This window comes from Mastigoproctus giganteus, chromosome 1 (genome assembly GCF_048544385.1).
Source record: "Mastigoproctus giganteus isolate SK-2022 chromosome 1, ASM4854438v1, whole genome shotgun sequence".
NCBI lineage: Eukaryota > Metazoa > Arthropoda > Arachnida > Uropygi > Thelyphonidae > Mastigoproctus > Mastigoproctus giganteus.
This window is the reverse complement of record NC_143575.1, coordinates 19,422,773-19,445,481: the sequence shown is the minus strand read 5'-3', so window position 1 is coordinate 19,445,481 and position 22,709 is coordinate 19,422,773. Positions and strand designations below refer to the sequence as shown.

Sequence of the window (22,709 nt, the reverse complement as noted above, 5' to 3'; positions counted from 1 at the left end):
GCACCAGTTATTATATAACCTCTTTGTTATTATATGCTCATTTTTAATTTTAGCTTTTCTCCTTCCTTGATAACCCCTATTTATACAAAGCTAAAACCAAAATGAAAGAAGATTGAATCTGAAAACTTAACTGGTCTTTTCACTCGAGTTCCAAAAAAACAACAAATGCTTTTCTAGAAATTCAAAAGCAAGATTTAAACCTAACTTTTAGGAAGCAGTAGCTGCAATGGCATTTGGTGTGTCAGATCAGTTGCATCCATAATTCTGAGAACGCGATTTGTCAAACCAAGGTTTCTTACGAATTTCTGTATGTATGATTAGAAAGGCATATGGAATTTGGATATTGAATTAAAAGAAGCATGGTTCCATGATGGCTCTTGCAGATCTTAAAATTCTAACATTTCAACTGGTCAGCATACCTTTACAAAGTACAGTTATTATCTTAATACTTAAATGAATTTGAGAAACAGACGTTCAATATTTGGAACGAGATTTGCAACATCCTTCAAAATGTGTCACACAATTTAAAGACAGCAATGGAGTCCATCTTCCTTCAGGCACTTATGTGAACAAAGCAAATGTTCGTTATTGGACTTTAAACAGAAAATCCTCGTATGATTATTGACAATCCTAATAACCACAATAAGTCACAGTGTGTCGGTCCTTTGCAATGTTATTCTTTGCACTTGTCTTCATTTGAAGGTATAATCACTTCTCAATTTTACCTCGATTTTTTTAGAATGATTTTATTCCTTTTATGATGAGTGAAGCAGCTGATACCACTGAATTAGTATTAGTATTAGTAACGGCCGTATGGTGCAAGAAAGCCTATGGCTTATGCTGCACCAGACAAAAAAAAAAAAAAAAAAAAAAAAAAAAATCCGAACAAAACAATGATATAAACAAAAATTAAATAAATAAATAAATAATAATAATAAATAAATAAAAATAATAAAATGAAATAAAACATAAATAAAAAGGAAATTAATCCTATCATCCTATGCGCTTCCCTTACCCGAAAGTACTATCCAGATGACCTTTGAATTTCCCCAAACTGTCGGCCTCTACCACCCATGAAGGCAACTTATTCCAATAATTTATAACTCGCTGGCTAAAATAAAACTTCCTGCAGTCCAATCTAAACATTTCCCCCCGTAACTTGAATTTATGTCCCCTAGTTCTAGCATCATTTATAATCTTGAAAATTTTGTCCTCATTCATTTTACTGATGCCTCTCAGAGCCTTAAACACCTCAATCAAATCTCCTCTAAGGTGTCTAGTTTCCAAACTCTGCAACCCACATATTCGAAGTCTTTCTTCATAAGGACGCCCTTTTGCCGATCTCACCAGGCGAGTTACCCTTCTCTGCACCCTTTCAAGAAGCTCGATGTCTTTCTTTAGGTGCGGTCTCCATACTTGAACACAGTATTCCAAGTGTGGTCTAACATAAGCCTTATATAATGGGATTATCACGTCCCTATCTCTACTTGCAAAAGTTCGATAGATCATCGATAGGACACCATGGGCCTTCCTTGCAACCTGTTTACAATGCTCAGAGAATTTCATGTCTGACCGTATCGTAACACCCAAGTCCCTTTCCTCCAGTACTGGGTTTAGTTGAACTCCACCAAGTGAATAAGTTATTTTGGGATTACTGTTTCCCAGGTGTAATACCTTACACTTTGTTGGATTAAAGCACAGCTGCCATTTTTCTGACCATTCTTGAAGTCTATCTAGGTCTCTCTGAAGAAGCTCAGCTTGACAGTGATCATTAACTACTCTACCAATTTTAACATCATCTGCAAATTTAGACATCACGCCCTCTATCCCTTCATCAATGTCGTTTATGAAAATTAAAAACAACAGTGGTCCTAATACTGATCCTTGGGGAACCCCACTTCTTACATCAACCCAATCTGAGGAATAGCCATTTATCACAACCCTCTGCCTCCTGCCCTGAAGCCATCCTTCTATCCATCTAAGGATTTTCCCAGTGATTCCAACCTGTTCTAGCTTATAAAGCAACCGCTCATGTGGGACTGAGTCAAAAGCTTTGCTGAAATCTAAATAAACAATGTCGAAATTATTCCCTAAATCCAGCTCGTGAGTGACCCTTTCGAAATAGCGAACCAGATTTGTTAAACATGATTTTCCCTTTACAAAACCATGCTGAGTATCCTTGAGAATTTCAATTCGATCCAAATGATCCTGAATTCCACCCTTGATCATTGCCTCCATGATTTTCCCTACTACTGAAGTCAGACTGACAGGTCGATAATTTCCCACTTCACTTTTAGAGCCACCCTTATGTATGGGAGATACATTTGCACTTTTCCAATCCAAGGGAATCTCCCCAGAGTCTAGTGATGCTCGCATAACCAGCCTCAGTGGTTCAATGCACTCGCTTGCCGCCTCTCTCAAGATTATAGGGTATATTCCATCCACTCCAGGAGCCTTACTGGTCTGTAGGCTTGAAAGTTTTTTCATTAAATAATCTTGCGAAATTTCAATATCATTAATTACATATTTTTTAACTTCGCTCCCACAATTTCCCATTGTCACAAAAGGCTTTTCATTTGTAAATATCGATGCAAAATAACTGTTGAGTTCATCTGCAACGGCATCTGGTGTATTTATTACTGTCCCCTTTCCCTTACGTAAAGGTCCGATCTGGTTTGTCCTGCTCTTCTTGGCATTTATATATGTGAAGAATTCTTTATCCCCCCTCTTTGCTCTGTTTGCTAGTGATTTCTCATAAACTGCCTTTGCCTGTCGAACCTTTTCTGTGGCTCTATTACACATCACCTTGTAGCTGGTGGAAAAGTTACAGAGCAATAAAAAGTACTGAAGCATAGGCTTCAGTACTTTTTATTGCTCTGTAACTTTTCCATGCCACCTTTTTCTGCTCAAGTAATGCGGCAACTTCACTATTCATCCAACTTGGAACCCTCCTCGTGGAGTATTTTTTTAATGGTATATACGCATTCAAGGCATCTGTGATTAATGTTTTAAAAGCGTACCACAATTCAATTGTATTCATTCTCTGCGCGATATTTACCCAGTTAATAGAGGCCATGTAGTACCTTAAGGCATCGTAATTTCCTTTTCTGAAATTAAAACCCACTCCTTTGCCTTTTACTTCTGCTACCTCTCTCGTCATCATCCACCATAGAACTCCGTGATCACTTCTGCTACTGGTTCCTCTACTGTCAGCCCTGTTATGTCATCTGATTCATGTGTGATGATGAGGTCTAGGATGTTCTTTTCTCTAGTACTTTCCCTGACATGTTGATACAAATAACAGTCATCTAGTTGATTTAAAAATTTTGTTCCCCATGTCGAGTTTCCTTCCCATTTACTCCAATCAATTAGAGGCAAATTGAAATCACCCATAATAAGACATTGACGCTTACTTGCCCATTCCATTTGCATGTAGAGGCTTTTGTCATAGTCTTCACAATCACCTGGCCTATAGATTACTCCTACTCGCATTGTACCTTTGTTTCCACCTATCTCACACCATACAGACTCTATACTAGCATGTGAAATGTCTGAATCCGGGAAAGCTATCGTCGCACCCAGGCTGCTTCTGATAAGAAGCATTACCCCACCACCCCTTCTATCTACTCTATCCTTCCTAAATACATTATACAAGCCGTACTGAAACTCATCATCCCCAATTTCCGGGTGGCACCACGTCTCCGTAAGCCCTATTATGTCCGCGTTACTTGTTTTAACCAGCAGTTCGAATTCGCTCATTTTATTGACGACACTTCTAACGTTACTGTATAAACAATTAAGATTTACTGTTCTTGTATATTTAACAACCCTAACACAACCCTTGAAGTTTTTTAGGCTCTCTTCCCTGATATTAGCTACCCGCTCACGTGAAACGTCTTTGCCCCCAGAACATCTAGATAATACGTCCAGTTGTGGTAACAGATAAGAACTCTTAAGGTATGTGCAAGAGTTACATTGACCAATATTATCAGATAAACGCGTGTCAGTGTTACCCACGTCCCCCCTAACTAGCAGTTTCCCTGAACCTTTAAGGTATCCTCTATAATACTGGCAAAAACTTTTGCACCACCTTTGTTTAAGTGTATCCCGTCTCTACAAAACAAATTCCTTCTACCTACAAGCATGGGCCATGCTGATAGAAATTTACCCCCTAAAGCCTTGCAGATTCCTTCAAGTCTTGAGTTAATCCACAAGGCTCTTAACATATAATCCCTCCTATCGTGTCTGGGCAGAATTGCAGACACATAGACATTATGGCCTAGCTCGCGACATTTCCTCAGCATTGTCCTGTATTTTTCCAACAAATCGTCAGATCGTGTACGTTTAATATTATTTGTTCCCACATGAATAATAATATTTTCTTTACCCCCTTTAAAATCTGACAGTCTGTTGGTGACATCATCAATAGTTGCTCCCGGCAGACATACCTGAAACCTGATTTCATTCAGGTAGCTCACGTTTTTCGTAGCTGAGGCATTGCAATGGATTTCTGGAAGGACCTGGGTAGTAGAAATGATGAAAGTGCATTACCCATTCTTAAACAACCCTTTTCAGATTTTCTGATATTCATGGTTTCGTGTGCCCATTGCAGTTGTTGGATTTCAACCAATATTTATCATCAGTTTTGTCTCTCCTAAGATGCTGCTTCCGAGGACCAATAAAGGGGACAGTTACATGTATACAAGCTTCCATGTCGTTCAATGCAGTAGCACATCTTTCGAAACTTCGTGATTGTCACAGCTAACTTGCGGGGCTCTCAATTTTTCTACAAGAAACTCATACACTTCGTCCCTCAATCTTAAAATCGGATTTTAAAGGTCAAAATTTCAGCAGCAGTTTAACTTATGTATTACTCCTTGTACTTCTAAATGTATGGTATCGAGAATATAGTTGTGCCTGTCGTCGTTGACCTATAAAAAAATCCTGTTTTTGTCTTGTTTGAGAAAATCAGCAAACTTTAGGGATAATTTTTTGAAGATATTAAATATGATTTTCCGATAAACTTAATTTGTTTGTTTCTATTGTAGTGAAAATAAGGATTCTTCCAATGCTAATGAACCTAAAGCCTGTAGGAAAAGATGTGGTAAGTTTGTTCTTTGATCTTATTTCCAAAGTCATACAGATGGTGGATTGAACAACAGAACCACAAGGATACTAGTATCCTAAAACGTACGAAAACAGGAGGGCCCACTGTACCATATCGCTGTTAACAAGGTGACTGAGCTCGATATTTTTCTGCAACATGCGGAAAAGGTTTGAATTCGAATCGGATCCAAACAGAGGAACGTTCTTCAAAATGTGGCAGGGTAGGCGGTCTAGGGCATTGGTTTATCGGCAATTTGCAGATGGACTACACTTGGGTGTATTGTATATCGCATGAATAAACGTAAATTTTAAATATTAACCTATTTTTGCCATGTACGATAACCCTATACCATTCTGACTGAATTGGGTTCGTAGGTGTTTCCGTTATTCTGTCCACCACCTGCATATTCTAATTCCAATTACTTTACTAAAGTTCTCATACATAATTATTGTGATTTAGTGTCCAGTTGCTTTTGATAATTCATACTTTCTCTTTTATGTAATATTCCTCAGACTGGATACCTGTGGATAGAAAATCCTTCTGGAACAAGAATATCTCAATGGAAAGATATTTCTTTCGTTGCTGGTAAGTTTTCTTTAACCTTTGTATATTCAAAGATCTTAATTTTGTTTTGTTCATTAATGTAGCAAGATTATTAAAAATGGTACGAAATATAGATCGTTTCCTCAGCAGTTGGAGAAATAAAAGCTAACTGAGCCGCTCTCCCACATAAATTAGCCGGTCAGTTATTCCTCTGTTGATGCAAACTGACAGTGCTCCAGTTTGTAGCAAGGACCGTGGAATTAACAAAGAAATAATCGAAGGAAACGTAAAATTTGAATGCCATGCGCTTGTTTCTTAGTTATTAATTATTAAAATGAGCATCGTGCAGTTTTTATACCTCATAAAGTTTTGATATCTTTCGGATAGGTATGGCCCAAGTAGAGATGCCATTATCTGAGGAACCTGTGCAGGGAGAGTGGAAAATTTCTCTAAAAATAAAAGACCACATTGAGAGGCAATCCTTTGTCGTGAAGGAATTTGGTATGTAATCAATGTTTAGTGTAGTTAAATTTAACCTGATGAATTTAACTCATCAGTGGTTTCAAAATAAGGAAATACTATTATTATCAAATTCGAGTTATTTGATAATAATAATTATTACTTGCTCTTAACGATGAAAAATTGCACATTTAAAGATTGTATTCTTCGATTTATATTACTTTGTTTTAAATTAATTGTTTTACTTCACATTAGCAACAGATTAATCGAAGTTGAAAAATGCCCATTGTCTAAATCTGGCAATTGCTGGCGTTATACTCACATTCGCAGAGGGATTAACATCGGTTCTCACCCTGAAAAGTAAATTTTAAAAGTAAATTAGCCTAAATATTACAAATCTGTTGAAAAATAACTTATAATGGATCCAATTTCGCCACACTGATCACAATAAACAGGAACTTGTCAAACAGTTTTGTTTCTCTTTAGAAATCATGCCAAAACCTACTGCAAGGCTTGACGTGACCGTTAAAGCCAATCACGTCAAACTTTCAGAGCCTACTGACTTGGCGATATGGTGATTTCGCCACTGTTCATCAGCAGAGCATCAGAAGAAAGTCTCAATTTGGATCATGTAATAAAGATAACTCCATTTGTCATTGGGTCTGTAAACTTTCTGGGAATGATTACAATTACGGTTAGACCATGGAATCTGTTAACAGACTTGGGGTGGTAATTTACTGCCACTTTTGAGCTGCTTTAGTCCATGCTGGATTTCCTTTAAACGAGTACGAATGATGGAGATTATTTACCATCGTGGATATTCATCTCTTCACTGCCGAATATTTTTTTTTGGGGAAGATGTGGTACTTATTATGAATTTTAAAAATTAGAATTTATAAAACAATGAGCGAGTACAACAAGTGGATACCGGATACAACAAATTTCTACATAAAACTTAGAACCACAACAAATAACTTTTGCGACTCAAACCAAATGCAGGAAATTCTTCTTCTCGGAATACACAAAATACTTATAAACGTTGTAGTTATAGTTGTCTTGACTATCTACAATATTCGGTCTTACTCACTGCAACATCACCCATTTCCTTTACTATCAAACGAGACACCTCACAAGGATCTTCACTCGGCTACTATTAATTTTTAATTTGAACATGAATGACCCATTTTTTTTAAATTTTGATGGATGTATTTTTCGAATTCTCTACTGATGATTTCAACTTTTATTGAGCAACAAGTACGGCCGTTTTTCGGTTACTGCAAGTTTCATTTGAAGTTTTTGCTCTTCTCCATTTAGAAATAACTTTTCCTTTAATTTTTAAGAATGTTTGTTGTTTTCTATGATCCTTCCATTCTTTGGTAACATACCTTTAGGGGATCAATGAAATAATTTCATTTGGAATTACCATTCACGAAGACAAATGGAGCCTTTGCACATCTGTGTTTGGTGTTCTGGAGAGAGAGAGAGAGACAGATACAGAGAAAGAATTTATTTATTCCAATATATATAAATACAGGAAAAAATATTTTCTGATATTCACGCTACTTACTGAACATTATCCATACATGTCAAATTGGGTAACAAAACCTTCAAAGCTAGTTACAAATTTACTTGTCAAACCCCAAGGAAATGACGCAGATTTTAAAATGAGCCTTTTATTTTCTGAATATTTCAGAGTTGCCAAAATTCGAAGTCACCATAACCCCACTGAACTATACGTTCATCACAGATGAGTCAGCTAAGTTCACCATCTGCGGCAAGTAAGTCATTCAAATAATGCTTTGTAAATAAGTTTTCTTACTGTGTAGCACAACTCATTCCTAATTACTCAAAAACTGCCTTCGAAAGTTTCGAGTAATTTAGGAATTCGCGATGACCAAAATCCTACATTGTCACTAACCAAATATTTGTGTGCATTAAGTACTAATTCATCTAATGCCAGGTGACGTTAGTATATTGTGTCTCCAAATTGTGGATATTCATGACAAAAAGTACACGTTTTAGAGACCAACCAAATCAGCCACGCTCTAAAGAAAGTTCATAAAAATTGTACCCATCAATCGGTTCGTACTGAACTTTTCTATTGGATTAATACCGATCGCAATCACTACGTTAGATGGGAAATCCGTAATCGAATGAGCATTAAACCTGGCAGTAGCCTGAATGAAATACTCAAAACCAAAGCATCGTTCAAGACCATTCAATATTACGGATTCTTCCTTTCTCTTCGGTTATCGCTACTTGAATCAGATTACCTCTACCCTTTAAGCCTATTTCAGTCTCCTCTGGGGTGATGTATACATCAGCTTCTTTTAATGAGTGATAATAATCCCACCCATGTAGGCAACAGGTGAAGAAACTTTGAGCGAGATGGTTTTCCAAATGGAGCCATTATTGAGTTATACAGAGATTACCATATGAAGCATTAATAGGATTGTGTGGAGAGAAAGATTTTTAATGATAAACTACTAACTGGAATTTCAAATACGCTATGAAATACTTCCATGAAGTTGGGCCAGCAGGAGTTTATTAGGGGTTATGTTTTCTGACAAGGTAATCCTACGACCTTTGCTACATATTAATTTGCATTCTTCATAAATGAAAGATTTTCCCCATAAGTTTATATTTCGTACTGTTGAGGTATAACACAACGGACTTTCTAATAAAGAAAGTCTGTTGTTATAATAATCCAACGCAGTGCCCACTAAAATATCTAGAAGACATCTTAGAAATGAATAAAATTGGACCACCCCCTTGCCGATCAAAACCCATTGTATTAAACTGGTGTCATCTGTAACGTAAGAGGGCTTTCATTTTTGGTGTGGCCACCAGTTCAGAACTCAAAGAAGTCCTACGTACTGCAAGAATTTTTGCAACCCAAGCACAGACATCTATGAGTTAGAAGCATTCATCTTTGAGAAGACGGATGGAAGGTAACCCAGTACGTAAGACTTCAACAAACGTTGAAAGGGACTGGGAGGACAAATCGAGGGTTTCACCTACTATGCCTGCGAGGAATCGAGATTATTTTAATAATCAAAGCCCTCCGTGGCAAGCAACCCCGAAGAGCTGCAACCACCAGTTTGCAACACCTGCGGGTAATGATTGAGTCAAAATTGATATCTTAGTATCACCTTTTCGACACTAATCTCTGAAGAAAATTATGCTTTCTATGGTACATCATGTCCCAATTATTATTTCTCTTACAGGTACACGTACGGAAAAGACGTGGAGGGCACATTGGTAACACAGGCAGCCATTCGGAAAAGACACCCTAGAGGAACCATATTATTGCCAGATGGATATAAAAAGGTTAGCTAAATATTACATAAACCTACCTTGTGGATATTTGCTACTAATATTGGTATACCCAAGGAGAATTCAAAAAATAAAATCTTTTTTCAGAAATCTCCAGGGCTTTCAGCATTAAAAAAAAACTACAAAACTTGAAGTTTTACATAAATTAATAAATAAAATTACAATTTAATCCAAAGTTCAAAATAAATTGACACTTTCGATTACATTCTGAATAAAAAGAACCCAGAGGAAGGTGAAAACCTCATTTTCCATCTGAATAAAGGCGCCCATGGATCCAATTCAAATTCTCCCTCCAAGCCCAGAAATAGACTTTAAGGGCTGCCGTTTCCACTATGTATGATACAAATGATATAAGTCATTGATGGGCCTTAAACCCAACAACAAAAATGAGTTTTTAAAACATAGAAACCATTTATTAATATTTGTGGTTTTATCAAATATCTAAGCTGTCTGGAAAAATTATTTTGGAAATTTCTGCTTGCGGTTAAAAGAGTTAATTCAAATAATTTAAACTAAGAAGTTACTATTCCTTATACTTTGAAATAATTTTGATAAAAAAACCTATGAACGAAACACTAAAAGATTTTCAATTACCAGGTGAAGGGATGCTACAATTACACTTTGGATTTGACAAATGTCACTCGAGAACACTCGCAAATTTTTCTGCAAGCGCAGCTGACAGAGAAAGATACAGGTGAGTAAAGGAATCTTGTCTTTAGAGTTTCGCTGTGCAGCAATAACTATTAAGTATTATTCAGTAGCGCCACCACTACTGAATTATTCTTAATTCAGTAGGGGTGGCGCTACCAGCGGTAACAAAAATGGTGACGGCTGATCTCACAGACTTAAAATATGTTTATTTGTTTCTGAAGAACGTTTTTCTGGTGGTTTTATTTCTACGTGTAGTGGGGAGCAGTACATGACCATTTACTAATGGCTTTTTACCTTTATTAATCCTCCATCTATTTTATTTTTTGAAATTAATTTTAAGACCTTATTTTCATTGAAACCAAATGTTTATAATTAGTTTAAAAACAACAAAAAATGCAGATATCGTACTATAATGTGTTTTTAAAAATAAACAAGTAAACAATACAATAAACCATTTTATATAATTGTAAGATCGCTTGTAGTGCTCTTAGAAACATATTTGGTACGTAAATTGCTTTTTGTCTCTTGAAGATTCACTACTCTGATAATATATTCTTTACAGCTGGTTTTTTTATTATTTTGGAACAGGTTTGAATGCAAACTCGACCTTCGAGCTTATAAGACACCAGACTGCTGTGAAACTATCAGTCTCTGAATCTACACTGAAAAATGATGTTTACAAACCCGGTTTACCATACCATGGAACGGTAAGTTTGGACTTCTTCCCGATATCATTGCTATTTGATTGTCTAAAGTTATCTTCAGATATAATTATTATACAACAGGACAAAGTGTAAACTGAAAGGGAAAAAATTATAAATATTTATTTACTATCTAATGGTTCTAACTTTTGCCCAAATCACAACCCCTAGCCTATTCATGTCGTGGCGTAGATAGCTAAGGGTGTCCAGTTCCACATTTGTCCAACATTTCATCAAGATATTTGTCAACTGCTGTGTTGTGGCCTCAAGACAATGGCCGAAGTGGCCTTTTCAACATAAGTCACATTCTCAACTGGCTTGAGGTCTTCATCATTAGACAGCCACTGAAGATGTTGTTAAATTTGTAAATGTTCCTCGAACAATTCAGATACCATTTTTGCTTGTTGAATAGTTGAGCTAAGCATTATAGGGTGAAGTTGGTCCAATACGACAGAAAGATATTCATTGGAGGCAACACGACCTTCTAACGATATGATAGGACCCAGTTCGTATTAACAGAACATGTCCAAACCACCATGATACCATCCAGTTGAGTGTTGCATACGAGACAGTCTGAATACATGGTTTCCTGAAGTCCACGCTACACGTTCATTTCGACAAGTCTCGATTTATGCTTTTTGCGTGTACTGGTGGAATCAATCTAGACTCGTCAGGCCACATTTTTTCCAGGTTTCTGTAGTCCAGTTTTGGCGTTGGTGGCACCTTCTAGTTGAATTTTTCGATTTTTATTACAGAAAGAGGTGTCTTTCGTACAGGCACGAATACCAAAATACAGATTCTTCTACTCACTGGATAGTTCTGTTTGAAAGGAGCCTTTCTTTGCCTGAATTGAAAATTTCCGTCATTTTCTGCAACTGAACCTTTTGTAGTGTCGCATGATTTGATTTAAATTCCTGTGGTCTTATTTTCGGAGTACCGACTTTCTGTGGCCGCATTTCTTCCTTTTAGAAATGCGTTTTCCATTCTTCGTCTATTCCTTGTATGCAACGGTTGCTTTCGAAAAGCTATGTTCCTTATTTTTTTCAATTTTGCCTTATGGCATGCTTCAAGAATACCGTCTTTTTTGAAAATCTGGCTTTCTTCAACACCCGACACTGTGTGAAAGGATCTGAGTTCGAATAACGCGAGGAAGTTTTATCGGTATATTTTCACAAAGTGGATTATAGGCTATATTAACTGACCGGACCGTATCTTTTAATATTCTAAATCTCCCTTGATCCATAGGCTAGATCGAGGATGTTAAAATCAGTAGCAAAAACATGGCCTTCTAGCCTTCATAGCCCTTTTAAATTCCTCACAATCGAAATTTGAAGGAGTGTTATCCAGAAAGAGAACGGACAACAGTCTTTATGGGTTAATGTATTTTCTTCAAGAGTTTCTTTGTAGAAGGCACATCCATGAAGAAACCCTCCTTTTCATAATGCAGACTCCAAGTATGGTTGCTTTGGTGAGTGCTGTTAAACTGGTAAAGATGAATAATTGATGCTTTCTGATGTTTTAGGATTAGTTGAATTACCATCAATAAAAACGGCAATTTTTGAGTTGCAGTTGCAATGCTGCAAGGGTCTGCCCTAATTTTCCCTCTCGTTTTTGTATCCTATTAGGGAGTAAGCTCTTTTGGCATCTTCTTTTTGTAGACCGGTTTCGTCCATGTTGTCAAGTTGTTCTTCATTCAATTATTTAATTGATAAATGATCTTAAATATTCTGGAAATATTTGAATATTAGTTTAAAGATCTTTCAATGAAACCATGACGTTTTTTCTAATGTCTAAGAGATCCGTTACTTGCTGCAAACTTTCTGTCTTTTGATGCAGGAAAATTCCTTCTCTTTCCTAGTGCTTTTACGAGTTTATTGTTTGAACATTGGTATCTTCTTTATTTCAAAAAACCACGCAGTATGTTTTGCTAACATCATAATAACGTAAGGGAAAGGGGATAGTAATAAATACGCCAGCTGCCGTTGCAGATGAACTCAACAGTTATTTTGCATCGATATTTACAAATGAAAAGCCTTTTGTGGCAATGGGAAATTGTGGGAGGGAGCGAAGTTGAAAAATATGTAATTAATGATATTGAAATTTCGCAAGATTATTTAATGAAAAAACTTTCGAGTCTACAGACCAGTAAGGCTCCTGGAGTTGATGGAATATACCCTATAATCTTAAGAGAGGCGGTAAGCGAGTGCATTGAACCATTGAGGCTAATTATGCGAGCATCACTAGACTCTGGGGAGATTCCCTTGGATTGGAAAAGTGCAAATGTATCTCCCATACATAAGGGTGGCTCTAAAAGTGAAGTTGGAAATTATCGACCTGTCAGTCTGACTTCAGTAGTAGGGAAAATCATGGAGGCAATGATCAAGGGTGGAATTCAGGATCATTTGGATCGAATTGAAATTCTCAAGGATACTCAGCATGGTTTTGTAAAGGGAAAATCATGTTTAACAAATCTGGTTCGCTATTTCGAAAGGGTCACTCACGAGCTGGATTTAGGGAATAATTTCGACGTTCTTTATTTGGATTTCAGAGTAAAGCATTTGACTCAGTCCCACATGAGCGGTTGCTTTATAAGCTGGAACAGGTTGGAATCACTGGGAAAATCCTTAGATGGATAGAAGGATGGCTTCAGGGCAGGAGGCAGAGGGTTGTGATAAATGGCTATTCCTCAGATTGGGTTGATGTAAGAAGTGGGGTTCCCCAAGGATCAGTATTAGGACCACTGTTGTTTTTAATTTTCATAAACGACATTCATGAAGGGATAGAGGGCGTGATGTCTAAATTTGCAGTTGATGTCAAAATTGGTAGAGTAGTTAATGATCACTGTCAAGCTGAGCTTCTTCAGAGAGACCTAGATAGACTTCAAGAATGGTCAGAAAAATGGCAGCTATGCTTTAATCCGACAAAGTGTAAGGTATTACACCTGGGAAACAGCAACCCCAAAATAACTTATTCACTTGGTGGAGTTCAACTAAACCCAGTACTGGAGGAAAGGGACTTGGGTGTTACGATACGGTCAGACATGAAATTCTCTGAGCATTGTAAACAGGTTGCAAGGAAGGCCCATGGTGTCCTATCGATGATCTATCGAACTTTTGAAAGTAGAGATAGGGACGTGATAATCCCATTATATAAGGCTTTTGTTAGACCACACTTGGAATACTGTGTTCAAGTATGGAGACCGCATCTAAAGAAAGACATCGAGCTTCTTAAAAGGGTGCAAAGACGGGTAACTCGCCCGGTGAGATCGGCAAAAGGGCGTCCTTATGAAGAAAGACTTCGAATATGTGGGTTGCAGAGTTTGGAAACTAGACACCTTAGAGGAGATTTGATTGAGGTGTTTAAGGCTCTGAGAGGCATCAGTAAAATGAATGAGGACAAAGTTTTCAAGATTATAAATGATGCTAGAACTAGGGAACATAAATTCAAGTTACGGGGGGGGGGGGGAATGTTTAGATTGGACTGCAGGAAGTCCTATTTTAGCCAGCGAGTTATAAATTACTGGAAAAGTTGCCTTCATGGGTGGTAGAGGCCGACAGTTTGGGGAAATTCAAAGGTCATCTGGATAGTACTTTCGGGTAAGGGAAGCGCATAGGATGATAGGTTTAATTTCCTTTTTATTTATTTTTTATTTTATTTTTTTTATTTATTAATTATTATTATTTAGTTATTTATTTTTTTTTTGTTTTTATCATTGTTTTGTTCGGATTTTTTTTTTTTTTTTTTTTGGCTGGTGCAGCATAAGCCATAGGCTTTCTTGCACCATGCGGCCGTTACTAATACTAATACTAATACTAATCTCTTATTTTGGTTACTTTAAAGTGGAACAAGAACTTAACTATCCCTCCTCTATTTTTTTTCCCAATATTTAATAGATGTCTCGCCAACATCTTTCAGAATTTTCAAGAGTTTTTACTGAGTTTTCCAGCGCATTCAACAATTCTATTTATTTCCACACCCATATTTCATTAATTTATGTAATATTTAATTAAAGTACTTGTAAATCTGGTGTAGACACGGTTTGGAAAAAAAACATAACTGATTTCCCGGGAAGAATACAACTCAACAAGTAGGTCTGGTGTAGCACTCTGTTCTACCAGTTGCAAGCACACTGGACTACCATTGCCCGCGGCAGAGTGTCACGCACATCATCATCATCATCAGCCATTTTCAATCCACTGCAGGATGAAGGCCTCTCCAGCAACTTTTCAGTTCCTTCTGTTTTGAGCATTGACCATCCATTTACTACCCACAAACTCATGAATTTCATCTATCCATCTCCGTCTTTGTTTTCCAGGTTTTCTTCTAGCTCCTCTTGGGTACCATTCTGTTATTTTATTAGTCCATCATGTTTTCGAGCTATGTGTCCTGCCCACGACACATCAGTTTTAAAATTGTAAGGAGAGGACCGTCAGATAAACAGAGGTCCGTTAATCGGAGATTGCTTAATCCGGCGATTCGGTTAAGCGGTGGTCATTTAAACGGGTTACTACCGTATAAGCAATAGTTGTCAGACTGGTCTTTTGGAGTTGTCTTAAAGTTGTTACTGCAACTTTGGAAATTTTTTAAAGTAAAGTTTAAAATTAGATTAAAATTACTGTATGTTCTATATTTTACTTAAGTGAAGTATTGTCATTTCAAACAGTGTGCTTCTTGTTTATCCACAGTTTCATACTTCTGATCCAAATGGAGATCCACTTCCAGGAGTGAAAGTAATGATGTGTATTTCTAACTCAAAATGCAAGGATGTGGTTTCAGATGAAAATGGAAACGTGCCCTTCACTTTTATTTCAAAGGATAACGGACGTGTTATTAAAATTATGGTAAGTTTTCTGAAATAGCAAATGACAAAGGGTTGCTATAAATTAATCTACCCAGAATTAGCAATAAAAAAAATGTACACTCTGTTACCAAATATATTGTGATGTGATACCATTCCCAGTGTCAGTGATCAAAGTTCACAGAGGTAAAAGGTTTCTTCCAGCAGTTAAGATATCGCAAACAAGCCTGGGTGTTTCGAAGAAAAGCGGAATACAGTTTTTCAATACGAAGGATTAATTGGAAGGTGCCACATTAGCAATTTTTCATTGCCTGCGATAACTTTTACATTTGAACCACGCAAAATAAACCAACACAGTGAAAGAGGAAAGGGTCAAGAGAGCCCTAAGTAGGCATGAGAGAAGTGAAAGCGAACCAAGCAATATCATTTGAAATTGGTGCATGGAATGCTCAGATATCTACAGTAATACGTAACTGCACCCTCTCAGTATGTAGAGAACCCCATCGGTTTTCAAGGGAAAGTTGCTGGTCAAAAGCCCTACATTACACCATTGATTTCCAGATGTGGTTAGCAGTGGTGTTTCGGCTATCGTTGTTGAGCCATGGAACTGAAGTTATGCTCCATGGTCTTCAGTTCAGCCAGGCTAAGTGTGTGGCGAGTGACTGGAGAACGTCATCTGTCTCAGGGTAGCGCGCCGCCCACAGTGAACTTGAGAGGAATCAGAGTCGCAGCGTGCTTCTCGAAGTACGGACACTGGGCATTGCCTGCAGTGCCAAAAAAAAACATCAATATTGAGATATACGCTTGACTCGTGGAAAACTGTGGTCTGCACATTTCGGCACTTCTATGGAAATGGGTCCTCATTATCATGGTCCAGCATGATAATGATTTTTCCCATACAGAGCGCTGTAAAACTGTTTGATTGGAAAAAAAAAATCTCCAGAGAGTCTTCTGGCCAGCACACAGTCGAGAGTTGAAGTTTTCCCTCTTTGGGATAAACTGGGATCCAGAAAAAGAAATACATAACTTGTTCTTCTACAGATGAACTGGTGATTATACTGAAACACGAATGAACACAAATTTCTTCTGCCTTCTACGAATAAATGGTCGAAAGTATCTCGGAACGGAACATTGGGGTCACTGGGACCAATGGACCTCCTACATTTTATATATATATATTTTTCAGCTGTTCAGCAATTAAAGTAATTCTTAATGTTTTCATAAAAACTTATGTTTATCCCGATATTAGTTGTAATTAATACTACTAGTAGAGCACATGTCCTGGTGTCCAGCAGTTAAGTTACTATAATGCCCTTTTATTTATTTATTATTATTATTATTATTATTATTTTTTGTAGTTAACTACGTATTTTCATGTGAAGTTTTTGCCTAAACTATATTATTATAAGGCAATCACAGTCAGATTTTTTATGAGTTGGACATTAATTGTGTAAACTAAGAAGTACTGCAGTATAATCCATTATAAATTAGTGTGGTACACAAATTATTCGTTTCGATTTTATCTGTACATTATTTCCCCAAAAAATGACTGAACATTCAAGTTTTTACAATGCATTGGACCTTCCCGGATAAAAAATGATTCAAACCAATACGTAAGGAAATGTTATAATCCAGGCAGGTTCTTACTATGGCACACAGATCCAATCTGATTTTAGGAGGAAATCTCTTTATTGGATGTCATATTGCTGGCTTATCGATTCGTGCGAATATTGACATCATGAGCTATCCAAGTCGACCGCTGATGATTTTATCATGAAATAGAATCCAGATGGTGCAACTACCATCTCGCAATCCACAGTTCATTGTGCTAACAAATAAATCGATGGTGTTATGGTACAAATATGCGGCTGTTTCTCGTGGAATAGCGTCGTATCTTAATGATGGGACTCGTTATTCTCCCATAACATTTTGGACAATTCTCCCATAACATTTTGGACAATTCTCCCATAACATTTTGGACTATTCCATAGCCCCTAATATGTGATATTATTTTGTGATATTATTCTGTTCGAGAGCTGTTCATTGATATGAATGAACAACAGTTGGGATGGCTACACAGGGTGCCGCTTTAAAACCAATGGAACACTCACAAATGAATGGAATATTGAGCGAGGACCAAATGTGCATTCCCACATCTGTAGTTCAACTATACACTGTTCTGAAGGAAGAATAGTGGTTAATACCTACTGTAGTATATCGTTCGTTGGTGGACATCCCTCCGTGGGTGGCACTGTGGATCGTAGAGATCAAAGGTGGACAAACACCACTGAAGTGTCAGGCAGCGCTTTCACTGTGAAATAAATATAAGTCGGATACTTTGAGGATAGGCCAGTGTCATATACAACTGATTCATCTGAAACGTATGTTGCACTGAATGATTTTTGGCAGTAAAGTTTCAAGCTGGGTAACCAGAACTTTAAACATTCAAAATTAATATTTTGAGAAAGTTAGAGTTAAGATTTATTGGAAACAAAAAGAGATGACTTTAAGACGACTACATGGTAAGAGAAGAGATAAATACCATTAAGACTATCATCTATCCATAGCAGCAATTTATTTATCTGTCTCTTTCTTTCTCTCTAGTTTTTAGTGAACACAGTATCAAGAAAATGTGTATAGGATAGAGGCTTAGGAATAGAGACATAAGTACGACCCCAATGTTTGTAGGTATGCCATCGTTTTATAGAAGAGAACCAGACTGACAGATCAGAGAACACACTGTGTATTTGAGATAGATGCACGAATGCTTTCTTTACTGATAGTTAAACTGTAAACTTGAAACTGCTACTCGATGTGGTCGTGTTTTAAGATGGTATGGATGATGCACCCATCTCTTTCTTTCTCTGTCTTCTAACAGCAGGGAAACGGACATTATGCCGGTTGGTGCCATGGTTCATTCAGGGATAAATTGTGCAAATTTGGACTTGAACCTGACCTTTGGTGTTTATGTGGGGCAGTAGAAGTTTGGAGACATGTACTGCTTTAATGTCCGGCTTACAGACATAATACCCACGGGTAGTTGAAATTACTTTCCGGGAGACCCAATAAATAGTTTTTTTTTTAATTTTAAGAAACATTATGCTGAACAGGAGCACAGGGTGCTCCTGTTCAACATAATGGACATGAGTGCTCCTGAGTGCTCATGTCCATTGTTCAGCATAATGTTAAGACTCATTGTTAAGACTCATGTGTTGCTTTTCAGAGATGTCCCTGGTGGAAAGTTCCCGCACAACCCTACATTCCAGGGTCTATATACAGTATTTTCATAGCTATAAGCGTGACTCTAGAGAGGTTTTTACAATAATTTCACATAATACCTTGTAAGCAGCTTGAAAGTTATGTGTGTGATTCGGATGTCAAGAATAATCATACCGGAATTAGAAGTACAACATCCACATTTAGTTTTTATCTTGTCATGGTTATAAATGATGAAAATACAGTTTCATTATTTAAAATTTAATTTATTTCATTGATTTATTTTTTTAACTCCCGATAAATCAAAAAATATTTTTTTAATTGTTTAAATTTTTAAACTGTTTAAACATCTTTCAGGCAACTCTCAGAGATGGATCCAAACAAAAGGCTACTATACATCTCAAACGGCGATTATCAGACAGCAACAGTTTCCTACAAATTGCTGAAATAAACGATGCACTTCCTTGTAATGAAAGTACCAAAATTGAGGTTCTGTTTAATGGACACATTGGATTTAAATTCCTCCTCCATTATCAGGTAAGAATCAAAATGTGTTGGTAGTATTATTCCTTATTTATACCGATGCGCAAAAAAAAAGTAAAGAAATTATTCCTTTTCCACTGCATGTGACTAAAATTATTGGAAAGAAGTTGGAGCAAACACATGGAATGGTTTCCCAAACTTTCGCTAGGTTTAATTATTATCTCGTGGCTGCGGAAAAACAAGTACAGCAGACAGAAACATAAGGAGTGCTGAATTACAGTAATTATGCAGGATCGAATTTCCAGTCAGGAATTTTGCCTCGGGACAAAAAACAACAGCAGGATTCTCTCAGCTAGTTGTGAAATTGTATTAACTTGTATGTCTAGTATGTCTTGCATGTCCAGTAAAGTTTCGTAGTTTGAGGCTTTCAGCCAGAAATTTTTATTGAGTTTTAAACTACTGTCCTCCATTTAGCATCTCTCATTTCGTGGAACTAACCAATGAAGAGCCAAATAGCGGAGAAAAGGCCGTCTGGAAGCCTCTTCCAACAAACAACCATCTGCTGGCTGAAGGGATATTTCCGCATATCGATTCTGCAACCATCCTTCCTTAACTTGAATTAATGTCCCCTCATGTGGTAAGTGGTAATACCTTTAAATTCAACTTACAATCCAGTCAAGGCTTTAAACCCCTCAATCAGATCTTCCCGCAGGAGTCATGTCAAGACGCTGCAATTTGCAGAAATGAAGCCTTTCTAGGTAAGGGCATCCTTTTCTTCCCCTCACCAATATGATTGCCCTTCTCTGCACTTATCCTAGTAGATCTACATCGTTCCTAAAGTAAGGCTTCCAGATCTGTATACAGTACTCAAGATGCGGCCCAACAAAACCCAATGACAAAATCCATTGAGCTCTCCTGGCAGCATATCAGCACTACTAGGAGAATTTCTTGTCTGACTACATAATTAACCACTGATATTTTTCATTCTCCGATGTCCTGATTTTAGTACCAAACAGTTGGTTGATACATTTCTCTGGAGTTACTGCTACTGTGTTCAGTACCTTGTATTTGTCAATTTTAAACTTCAACTGCCATTTCTCAGCCCACCAACCCAATATTCTAGATCTTGTTGCAACAGTTCATCCTGATGACTATAGTTAATCACTCTGCCAACCTTTGTATCATCTGCAACTTAGGCGTTAAGCCTGATATACTTTCATGAATATCATTGATAAATATTGAAAAAAACATTGGACGCAACTTTGAACCTTATGAACCCCACTAATAACATTAGTCATGAACTGCAGTGCCCATTGACAACATCCCTCTGTTTTCTTCAACTTAACCATCTCTTTATCCATAGCATTATAAAGCAGGATGGTTCAACTTAACCATCTCTTTATCCATTGCTCTTTATGCCACTTTGCTCCAATTTGTGCAGCAGTCTTTTATATGCATCAGTATCAAAAGTCTTCATGAAATCTAAGATATACGATATCAAAATTAATTTTTTCATCCAGTTCGTCGGTCACTGCACCGTAATATCCTATCAGATTGGTTAGATAACACCACCCCTAGACAAATTCTGCTGTGATTGCAGCATAATTGCATTCCTGTTCAGATGGTCTTGCATTAATTCTTTAACCAGTGATTCAATTATTTTCGGAATAGACGTGAAACTAACAGGTCTGTGATTACTCATGATTCCTTTTGATCCCCTTTATGAATTGGAGATATATTCGCATTTGTCCAGTCCGTAGGGACCTCCCTGAATCCACGAATGCTGTCATAATTATGACAAAGACTGCTTACCTCAAAATGCTGCCTTCCTTCATATATTTGGATATATTCCATCCGCTCCAGGTGCCTTTATGCCCATCCTCAGGAATTTCTCCTCCACTTTTCGTTCAGTTATCAAGTCATTTAGAGCCCCGTTAGAGTTTGATATACTGCTTGCATTACCTACCTAAAGAATTCCTCAAAGTGAATGAAGATGCAAAATACCTATTCAATTTGTCCGCAACCTGAGATGAGTCATCAACAGTAAACGTATTGACAAAAGTGATTCGATGTGATTAAATCCCTTCCTTCTGCTCTTATTATAAGCATGGAAGCGTTTGTTGTTTGTGTTTGGGTTCTTTGCCAGAGACTTCTTATAATTTTCCTTAGTTGTTAATCTGCCTTTTGTGACTTTACCGACCATTTTCTATGTACCATAGCCTTCTGTATCAACTGATAATTTATATTCATCCCGTATTTTTCTTCTCTACTACGAGTCTGAATAGCTCATCTGACATCCATTTAGGTGTAAGCTTTGAACGGTATTTCTCCGTTGCTATAAAAAGCCTATTAGTAGCCCCTTTGATTACTTCCCTGAATATTTTCCATTTAGAACTTGCTGTTTGTGTAACATCATCAGCTGGTCCAGCTGCGCACAATTTAAAAACTGTCTGAGACCCCTGTAGTCACCCTTAATAAAGTAAAAGCCTTTCCCTTTACCCTTGACAGTAGGTAATTCTTTAATTGTATTCCACATTAATACACTGTGATCTCTGCCACCCAGTGGGTCTTTTACCTGCCGATTCTTAATGAATGAAGAATCACTACTGATAAGCAGATCAAAAGCATTGATTCCTCTTGTTGCCGCTCTAACATGTTGCTGTAGAAAACAGTCATCCAAGAAATCCCCTCTTGCTAGGGTTAGAGTGACCAATCCTCAAATTCAGTCAAAATCTTAAAAGTTGAAATCCTTCATTATGAGACATTCTGTATGCAAGAGTGGATATCCATCTCTTGAATGTTGTGGTGTGCATCTCCATGGGCAGGAACCTGTCGCCTATCCTGAGCCTCCACGCCACAGAATGAAGAGAGAGAAGAGGGCTCTTGAGGGTTTAGGGGAATCATCCAATTACACATCTGACAAAAACTAGGCGTATTAATTTCGCCCACGATCATTTTTATTGAGACGGGTAAGCGGAGGGTGAAGATCAGTTCCGAGAGTTTTCTGTAGTTTAGTAATTTTGTAATATCCGAAGTGTATGTGAGGGATGGAAGTTTATGTTTGAAGAGGACCCAGCGAAGAAGCCAGTACTCATCAGATGAGGTAGTTTTTAGCCTGGGTCTCGTTGCCGACGCCCAGATTTCAGATCTTTTGATTCAGATTCAAATTTTCAGATTTCAGATTCAAATTCAACACTAATTCGTGACTTTTTGCCAACGTTTCCCTGTACTCGTTAAGTAAGTACTGGGATCTCCTGCTCTAATATCATTAGTGCCAAGGTGTACAATAATACCACCCTTTGTGCCCTTAAATGATGATATCTGGCAGACATAGCCGTCCTATTCCGTCTATCCATCTTGCATAACATATTTCTCGTTTACCAGACAAAACAGTAATCAACAATAAGCAGCTCTA

General features: G+C 37.3%; 1 protein-coding gene across 1 annotated transcript in view; it reads left to right on the top strand.

Moving 5' to 3' along the window:
* The window catches only part of LOC150090607 (alpha-1-inhibitor 3-like), a 72,056-nt gene that overhangs the window by 9,922 nt on the left and 39,425 nt on the right, over window positions 1-22,709 (top strand). The window contains exons 5-13 of the mRNA XM_090371723.1: window positions 5,049-5,104; window positions 5,620-5,692; window positions 6,038-6,151; window positions 7,803-7,887; window positions 9,337-9,439; window positions 10,043-10,139; window positions 10,685-10,803; window positions 15,483-15,638; window positions 19,169-19,348. Coding sequence (XP_090227849.1) covers window positions 5,049-5,104; window positions 5,620-5,692; window positions 6,038-6,151; window positions 7,803-7,887; window positions 9,337-9,439; window positions 10,043-10,139; window positions 10,685-10,803; window positions 15,483-15,638; window positions 19,169-19,348 — 983 coding nt within the window. The remainder of the gene's footprint in view (window positions 1-5,048; window positions 5,105-5,619; window positions 5,693-6,037; window positions 6,152-7,802; window positions 7,888-9,336; window positions 9,440-10,042; window positions 10,140-10,684; window positions 10,804-15,482; window positions 15,639-19,168; window positions 19,349-22,709) is intronic.